General features: G+C 52.4%; 1 protein-coding gene across 1 annotated transcript; it reads left to right on the top strand.

Annotated features, from left to right (window-relative positions):
• Positions 1-2665: 2665 nt before the first annotated feature.
• On the top strand, positions 2666-8082 carry Tektl1 (tektin like 1). The gene is made up of 7 exons (XM_021655520.2): positions 2666-3452; positions 4449-4553; positions 5723-5921; positions 6218-6384; positions 6491-6586; positions 6677-6790; positions 7714-8082. Exons 1-7 carry the CDS (start codon positions 2883-2885, stop codon positions 7951-7953), a joined length of 1491 nt encoding a protein of 496 aa, XP_021511195.1. The 5' UTR covers positions 2666-2882; the 3' UTR covers positions 7954-8082.
• The last annotated feature ends 1196 nt before the right edge of the window (positions 8083-9278 follow it).

Raw genomic sequence — 9278 nt, 5'->3', positions numbered from 1 at the left:
GAGGGTCTCTCTACTCCCCTGGAGACCACCACCTCAGGACTCCAGAGCTGCTGAGGCTAACTCTCCACAACCCCCACGACCTGAGGTCAGAGGGCTGGAGAAACTGAGAAGCTGAAGCCACAGAGAAAGCAGCAGCACCTGAGGGGGCCTCAGTGTGGCTGCTGTGACAGGGAACTCAGGAGAGGGAGACGTGTCCAACTGGAGCTAGTCGGGAGCTCCGAAGCCATCTCCCTGGCAACAATGTATAAACTAGTCCTTCCTCCAAAGCAGGGAGCTTGACGGTCTGATACTGCCAGCCAGGGACTAGGACCAGGAATCTGACCCCTTAGTACAAGTTCATAGTGTAGTAATGGAAGATTGTTTCTGTTTAACCTAAGAGTTCACATCCGTGTAAACCCCTTGAGACATGAGTCAATAGGCCTCTCCCCCACACCTCTCTAACTGTCATAATGGCAGTTCTGGCCTCTGTCACAAAGGCCATCTCCAGCCCCTCAGGGGGACCCCTCTCAGACTTATGGTAATTTTAGGTGAAAAGTATGAGCAAAAACCCACCAATCTCTAAGTGCCCCCAAGTTCAGGACTTGAAATCCCACCAATCCTCATCTGGAAAGCTCTGCCCTAGAAAGCTCTACCCCCTAAAAAATCCTATATAAAGTTGTGTTTGCTCAGTTCTCTGCTGTCTTAACCTGGAAGCAGAGGCAGCAACTCCTGGGTTTGTCCCTCCAATAAATCCCTTTGAAGAGATTTTCTGCCTGGTGTGACTCATTAGAGGAAGCTGAGAAGCACATAAGAAGCAAAGGAGCGGGCTTAGTTTTCCAAGTTCCTCAGCTCCACTTCGGTTATGGAAAACTTCCCTTGGGGACTGCAACGGCGGGATAAGGAGTGGGGCTCAGTCTCCTGAGCCCTTCAGCTTAGCTCAGATTGGGGAAGCCCTCCCTTGGAAACTGCAACGCCTCTGCTGAGGAGGCCTTCTCCCAGGGATGTGCAGTTCCTGGGCTCCCATGTCTCAGGGAACCCTTTCCTGCGGCACTGTCCCACCCTCGGAGCTGAGTGGTTCCCAGGCTTCAGAGTTGTGGGTTTCCTGGGCACCTTCCCATCTGAGCACGAAGGCCAACAATACCAAACTTCAAATAGATTTTAAAGTACTGAGGGGGAAAGTAACAAGAGCAAGTCCCTGGAGCAGAAACCACCTAACACATCAGAGGAACACAAAGATAATGAAGGAGGCTAAATTCCGTGATTGGGGCTGAAGTTGGAGATAAAAGGTGAATCAGTTCAGGGAAGAAGGTTTTAGAGTTTTTTTTAATTTGTTTGGTTTTCTTTAATGTGTTTTGGTTTGGTTTTTGCTTTTGTGTTTGAGTGTTTTGTTTGGTGATGCTGGCAAGTTAGGCTCTGGTTCTTGCTTCTTTCATCTTTTTGGTTGGTTGGTTTCTGTTGTTTGCTTTGGTTGTTGATTGTCTTGGGTAGTTTCCTTTTTTTCTTTTCGACTGTCATCTAAGACGCCATGTTTTTAGTTTCTGTAGACTGGGACAGAAGTCCTGTGATAGGAGGGTAAAGCTCACAGTCATCACCGTAGAGAAAGGATCCTTTCAGATACACCAGCTGGGCTCTGATGACCAAAAAGAAGTACACCGCAGTTGGCAAAGGAGAATTCTATGAAAGGAAAGAGTTCTGAATTCAAGCTAAGAGAGAACTTAGAATGTCCTAAGAGCTGGGGACCATTACATATTTTAGTATTTTTGATGCTATTAAAAGTGGAATTGTGCTTCATTGTTTGTTTAAGGTATGAGTGTGCAGGTACAGGAAACCTCAGGTGTCTGTCTCTAGATAGCTCTTCCACTATTATTTTTTTTAAGTCAGGGTCTTTAGCCAGGAGCTGGCCAAGCGTAGCTCAGCTAATGGCCAGCCAGCCAGAAATCCTCATTTTAGCATCTCCGGTGCTGAGATTACAATCCCAGCACCAAGCCCGTGTGGCGTGTTTTCACGCAGGTTCTGGGAATCAAATTCAGATCCTGTGCTGGCAAGGCAAGCAATTTACCAGCTGAGCCATCTCCCCAGCCAAGGAATCTTAGGAGTATGCGCACATGAATGCAAGCACCACGCAGGACAGAGCTGTCAAATTCCTGGAGGTTACAGGCAGTTGTAAACCACCTGATGTGGGTGCTAGGAATCGGACTCAGGTCCTCGGGAAGAGCCATATGTGCTCTTAATCACTGAGCCATCTCTTCATCCCAAAATTGTATTCTTAATTCAGTTTTTTTTGTTTGTTTGTTTGTTTTTTATTTTTCTTCCTTCCAAGGGTATAAAGACCTAAGTGGAGGTCGACAATATGGCTCGGATGAAGGCACTTGTCCCCAAACCGGACTGCCTGAGTTTGATCCTGGAACCTACATGATGCCACAGGATGTCTTCTTACCTACGCACACACTTTGTGGTGGTAAACACACACACACACACACACACACACACACACACTACATGTATACGGACGACATTTGTGTACACTTCAAAACAACTAATATTAGTACTAGTTCACAGATTCCTTAGGATTCTCCAAATGCAAGACTATATCATCAGCTAGCAGGGATAGGTTGGTTGACATCTTTCCAAAATCAAGAGAAACAACGAGGGAGGAGTTCCAGGAGAGCGGCTTCCGCAAGGAAGAAGAACTGCATTTCCAGGCAGCGTTCTCCGGCTCGCTCTTCCCCTCCCCCGGCCCAGAACGCAATGTCAGCGGTTGTCCCCGTTGCCATGGTGAGGGGAGCTCTGGCGCATTTCTTCTAGCAACCGCGAAAGAGTGGTGTGTGGTTCAGGGGTGGGTGGACCCCTGTCCATTCTGCAAGGGGATCCCGGGGCCGGATCCGGGTACCGAGCTAGGAAACATGCCTGTGTTTCTCCCCACCGCCGACCGCAGCCAGGAATCGCGCGTCGGGGCTCCCGAATGGCGCCAGGAGGCCTTCAACACGTCTCGCAAGGCGCACCTCCTGACCGACCGCTGTGGCCAGGAGGCAGTGACCATGTGGCAGCCCAAGGACAGTGTGCTGGACCCGAACGTGGCGCACCACCTGGGCCGGGCTGCCTACATGGAGCCCTGGCGCTTCCGGGTGGAGATGCTCAAAGGCGGCGGCACCCTGGAGAGGCCACCGCCCGGCGAGGGCGTCACCCTGTGGAAAGGGAAGATGAAGCCCCCGGCCTGGCACGCGCGCCTGCCGCTGCCTATGCACCGCCTCGCGCGGGCCCAGCAAACGGCGGAGGTGGTGTACGCGCACGCGCGCGGGGCGCGCCTCACCGCCGCCCGCCTGGGCCGCGCGCAGCACCAGGTCAATGGGCAGCTGCGCCTGCTGCTCCGCCAGCGCGAGGCCAGCGACCGCAGGCTCAGCGAGGTGCGCAAGGGCCTGCTCATCAACCAGCAGAGCGTCAAGTTGCGGGACCTCCGACCCAAGCCTGAGAAGGTGCGACCCTCCCCGTCACCGCGCCAGAGGCTGACGTTTCCTGGGCTCCGTCTCCTGAAAGGGCACCCCCAGGAGAGGGTGGCCACCCCTGCAAGTTCCAAACCTGAGTCCCTCCAAAAGTGTTAGTGAAATTGAGGTCACAATCTGTGCTTCCAGGAAACCACGTTTGGCCACTCGTCCTCTATAAGCCAAATGCAACAGCCAAATTAATAATAAAAAGCAGAAAGGGTATTTAATCAATGAGATCACATGGCGAAGAGGGACACATCCATCCAGTGACCCTATTTCTTTCAGTCCACTTCCGCTGTCCTGAGTGAGATTAAACAGGGAGCCACGAAGTGCAGCCCGAGTTAGGGCGTGGTCCCGCCCACCTCTGACCTTTGGTCTTTGCGTGGTCTCTCCAACAACAAGGTCTAGCCAGCAGTCAGCACCACGTGAAACCCCTTTTTGGGATGAAAGTTCCTCCTCCAGCAGGAGATATCTGCGGGGAATTCAGTTTCCTGGGGTCTGTTGGTAGTCAGGTTGAAGGACTTAAGTGTCTCTTTACCATATCTTTGTTCCCGTGAGGCTGCTTCCAAAAGGGCAACCCCGGTGCCTTTCCCCAACAGGCAAACCGTTACAAGTCCCCCTGGCCAGGACGGTAGACCCCTGAGTCACAGGGCATGAAAATCTTCCCTCAGAGGAAAATTCGCAGCCCCAGCACTGATGGCTGGAGACAGGTGGCATCCTTCAGTGGGCAGTGGGCAGGCCGCCTCGGGCAAGCAGCTAACTTTAAAAAGTCCACACACAGCTCCTCAGCAAGTCAGCAAGTGATAGACACTTAAAAAAAAAAAAAAAATCCCCGACCCAAACCTCTGCACACGAGGACCTCCTGGAGAGATCAGTGAGTCTCCTTGAGTCCGATTAAACTTGTCCAAGCACAGTTCACAGGGAGGTCGAATCCTCTCTACCCCGAAAGATGAAATCTCCTGCCAGCCTTCTCCCCTTGTTTTCCAGATCCCCGACAAGGCGGACAAGATGCTGGAATGGGAGAAGCAGGAACTGAAGATCATGAAGAGAAAAATGGAAAAAGACATGGAAAAATCAGAGACCTTGCTCAAGGTTAGGGGTGCCAGGAGAGGGACCCCGGGACGCCTAACGAACAAACCACTCTGACCTAGGTGGGGATGGCTATGGTGCAAGTACATTTTGTACAGTTCTGAAAATGTCACAAGGATAGTCATTGTGTAAAATTAATATATACTAGTAAGACATTTATTAAAAAAATAACAGTAAACTCATAAATAGCCCTCTTCTCTTGACAGCTGCTAGTCAAACCTGTCTACAGATTCCTCTCGGTGGGAACTGAATCTGACCATTTTGTTCCTGATAACTGAGCACCAAATCCCCAATCTGTGGCACACAGTAGGGACTTGATTTGTGTAGGGAAGACATTTTATTCAAAGTACCAGGGATTGAACACAATGAGTTTCATCACGGGATTATTTCTGTAAATTCTTTTTAATTGTGTGTATATTGGAAGAGGAGGTTGTCCATGTTTTCTAGGGGCCCCTAGAAAACCAGCGGTGTCAATTCATACAGACGGAATCACTGACAGTTGTGAGTTGCCCAATATGTGAGTCCTGGGTATGGAACTCGGGTCATTGGGATTAGCTAGCTGCAGGTATTTTTACTGCTAAGTCATCTTAGCAGTCCTCAGTGGGCTTTTTCTTAATGTCAGATGACAAATGTCTTCAGCCTTGTGTTCTGTATAGTGTTCAGTATAGTGTGTCCAGGAATAGGCTTATAATTGTGCCTGATTAAAATAAAAAGCCAGGCAGTGGTGGCACACACCTTTAATCCCAGTATTCAGGGGGCAGAGGCAGGTGAATCTCTGAGTTCAAGGCCAGCCTGGTTTACAGAGTGAGTCCAGGACATCCAGGGCTATGCAGAGAAACCCTGTCTCAAAAATTAGTAATAATTAATGGTAATAACAAAATAAAAATTGAAGCAGGTTGCCTATCTATGGGCTGTAGTTGGCTAACCCTTTCGAAAAACATGCCAGCTTGGTTGAGTAGGCACAGAGGCTCCAGGAAAATGCGTGGGTTACTGACTCTACACAATCTAGGTGAGAGGTGTGTTTACAAGGGTATACATAAGCAAAAAGACTTCCATTTTGATGAAGCGGGGCCTCAGTACAACAATGAGCTGAGTCAGCTTACTGCTGGCCGAGGGTTCAGCCCTGCCCGCAACCTCCAATCTTATTTTCTGCCTTCTTTCTCCACCCCCAGGCTCTGGCCTCCTGCAGGGATACTCTGGACTTCTACTGCCAGGAAAGGCTGCAAGCCGTGGAACTCATGAACCAGCCGCTGGACAAGGTTCTGGAGCAGGCTGGCCGCCACTCGTGGGTGGACATCACGCGACCCCCAACTCCTCGAACTCAGGGCCAGAAAACGCCTCCCCCTGACCCCATTGGCACATACACCCCAGGCAGGTGTCTGTTCAAACTACAGCTCCCTTAGTCAGCTGTTCCTGAAGTACACAGCCTTGCTTGGCCTCTCTCCCTGGACACTTCCGACAACACCCATTCATTCACAAGTTCTACTTAAAAAGAAGCAAACCCGAGGCACAGTTTGAACTCTCCTCACTTCCTGTCCCTTCCCTGGGCTTTCTCCCAGTCTGTCATCCATGACCCATCACCCCTGGCCCACCACCACCATAGAGAGGGCAGATGGGGAGGAGACAAAGAGGTGCCCGTGGCCCCCATGAAAACCCTGTCTTCACAGCATGTGCTAAGGCCTTGTTTGAAGCCAAGCGCTTGTTGATGGAGTCCAAGGACACCTTAGCAGAGATGGCGAAGAACGAGGCAGAAATTCAAAATCAACAGCAGGATATAAGCGACCGCGTATGCGCCAGCCTATCACAGAAGATGCGGGAGACCTTGGAGCTGAAGGTGCCCACACTGTCTGGCTAGGCTCCAGAGGGTGGCCGCTGCTGGGGTGGGTGGGGAAGGAGGGGACAGTGGCCCAGGACCAGACCCTGGGCTCCCCTGTCTCCAGGAAAGGATGACCATGACGTTAGGGCTGATGAGAGGAACTCTCCACCGGTGCATGAAGTTCAATCAAGAGATGTACGTCACCCGAGGCATTATCAAGGTAAAGTCTGAGGGAGAATAACCTACGGGAAGGGGCGGAGGAGGGGCTGGTCTCTGGAGCCTCACTGCTCCCCACAACGCACTCCTCCAGGGTCCCCTGCTGAAAAGAGACCTGGAGGCTCGAGAGAAACTGAACAGACCCATGGTTCGCATGTATCAGAGACACGTGGGAACCCAGCTCCCCGAGGCCACACGCCTTGCCCAGGTACGTCCCCTCCACGTCCCCTACGTGTGACGGCATCCTGGCACAGTGCCTTCCCCAATGAAGAACTGCTTACTGCAGATCTGCTTCTGCGGGCAGACTTTTTCCAGTCGGTCGGGTTGCTAGGCCACGCCATTCCTTGCCTGACTCTCCCAACAACCCAACTGGAGAACTCAGCATAAACTGCTCGGATGTGGTCCACCATTCCCGGTGCGTCTTGCTGCACGCGCATCCCTCCCTCAGCCATCTGAGTCAGTGGTGTGTCTGTTTTGTTCTGTTTTTCTCGCAAACCTGGCGCAGCTTTTTTGTCCAGGACCCCTGCAACAGAGATCTACTTCTCCCCTACGCTTTTTGGCAAGTGGGGCCGGGCCCTTCCTGGTGCACACCTGGCCCCAGTGCTAATACCAACTCTCGGCCTCTCTTCACTGTCTCTCTTCACATCTACTCTACACTGGCCCAGACAGCACCAGCTCCAGGCTCTGGGTTTGGCCTGCCAGTCCCCCAGCACTGAATACTCCCTTCCCAGCAAGAGCCCTAACCTACCTCTCCTCAGCAGGATCCCACTCCTCCCCAGCACAGCCCGCCCCTTACCAATCCCGCCCCTTCTCCTACAGTACAGCTCCGCCCCACCCAGAACAGCTCCACCTCTCCCAGCACTGCTGCGACCCTCCCCAGAAAGACTTTGCTAGCTCCACTAAAAGTTGCAACCCTCTGCAGAACGCCTACGTCCCTCCCCGTAGCGGCCCCGGCCCTTCTCCCCAAGGTCTGATCCTCCGCACAACAGCCTTGTATCTATTAAAGAACCGTCCCTTCCCTGCAAGGCCCTACGCTCCTTTGCCAGGATCCGCCCCTCCCAGCTTAGCCCGGCCTCTTCCTCGCCAAGGTCCCGCCCTTCCCAGCAAGATCCCCGCCTCCTCCCTTTCCAGGGTACTGACAAGCTGATGCGCCACAACTTGCAAATGGAAACGAACTTAGAAGAGCTCCGTTCAACGCACGACAACCTCGCCTGGAGCCTCAACTGCAAGAGGATCGGGCATGACGTGGACTACGATGTGGTGCGCCTGCGCCTACGCCAGCGTCACCCACAGGTGTGCTATGAGCAGGCGCAGTGCGTGGTCAACGAGTGGGGCCCTCGCCGCCGCCCAGCCAATACCACCGCCAAGTGACCGCCTCTACTTGGGCTCGGGCGGTTGAAGAGGATGCCCCGAGCTGGATGGCCCTTCCTCCCCTCTGACTTACCTTCTCTCCAAAAGGCCTTTAGCAGAACTACAATTAAATATATTGACATTTATTAGGCACCAACTGTAGTACAGTAAAACCTAGTGTCTCCTTGCCGTCAAATTGTTAGGCTTCAAATCCCAGGTGCTTGGGTCCAAGCCGCGTGGCCTTGGCCAGGTCCCTGCCCTTCTCTGACCTCAGCCTCTCAGGCCTGTAAAATAACTACGACACACCTATTTTGAATGACTATACAGGTAGTGGGTCTGTAGCGCTGCTGTGGCCGGTGAGCAGGAACACAAGCTGTTGCTAACAGCTCCGCGTTATAGGCGAGGAAACTGAGGCATAGAGAAGTTAAGCCACTTACCCAAGGTCACACGGGATCTTCCATGGCTGTATAGCCTGCCCTCTTAGCAGAATGCCTCTGACCCCGTCTTCTGTCCTCACCCCACAAAAATCACCAGGCCCTGGACTAGGCAGGTTGCATCCGTGAGCGCAGCTGATACGGCCGCTGCCCTTGCGAAGCTCACAAGTACATTCCCGGCAGCCAGCAGGGTTCTTTTGAACAGAGCGGCCCTGTTCACATCCAGTCGTAGCTCAGTTCCTCCTGAGTGCTCCGGTACCCTTGAACACCAGCGAAGAACCAAGCCGTGTGTTCTCCCTAGAACCCAGGGCCTGGAACACCCAGACAGAGGAGAGGGTGGTTTTTGCAGTCTCACTTTGGCTCTGAATTCACGGTTTCAACCACTGTTAACGTGAAAAGAGTCTCCTAGGGCTCAGACTTCTGCATCGGCGTGGAATTTTGGGGATTTTTTTTTGTTTTGTTTGTCTGTTTTTGCTTGCTTTTATTTGTATGTACTGGTGTTGGGAGGGCTGTGCAGTTGATCTCAGAGGCCGGAGGAGGGTGTTGGATCCCTGGAGTTATAGAGTGTTGAGCCCATGATGGGAGCTGAGAGCTGACTTCCCACCCTCCGCGAGAGCAGTACACACTCATAAACACTGAGCCGTTTCTCCAGCCCCAACCCAAGGTAAAGACATGATGGCTGAGTCTCAACAACCAGATCCCCTATTTGTGTGTTCCCCTCCTCACTAAGAAAAAATTTGTAACCACCGGTCAACACTGATATTTATGTGGTCATTTGCAGACAGTCACAGAGCGGTGAAAGTTTCCAGCCGTTCTGACTCCACAGCCCCCCCACCAGGAGAGATGAAGCAGGAGAGGCCCTTCCTCCTTGTTTCAGTCTGCTGACAGGGAACAAGTGACCCCCTGGGATTC

Source organism: Meriones unguiculatus, chromosome 17 (genome assembly GCF_030254825.1).
Source record: "Meriones unguiculatus strain TT.TT164.6M chromosome 17, Bangor_MerUng_6.1, whole genome shotgun sequence".
NCBI lineage: Eukaryota > Metazoa > Chordata > Mammalia > Rodentia > Muridae > Meriones > Meriones unguiculatus.
Note: the sequence above shows the minus strand (reverse complement) of the source record. Positions and strands in the feature narration are given on the sequence as shown.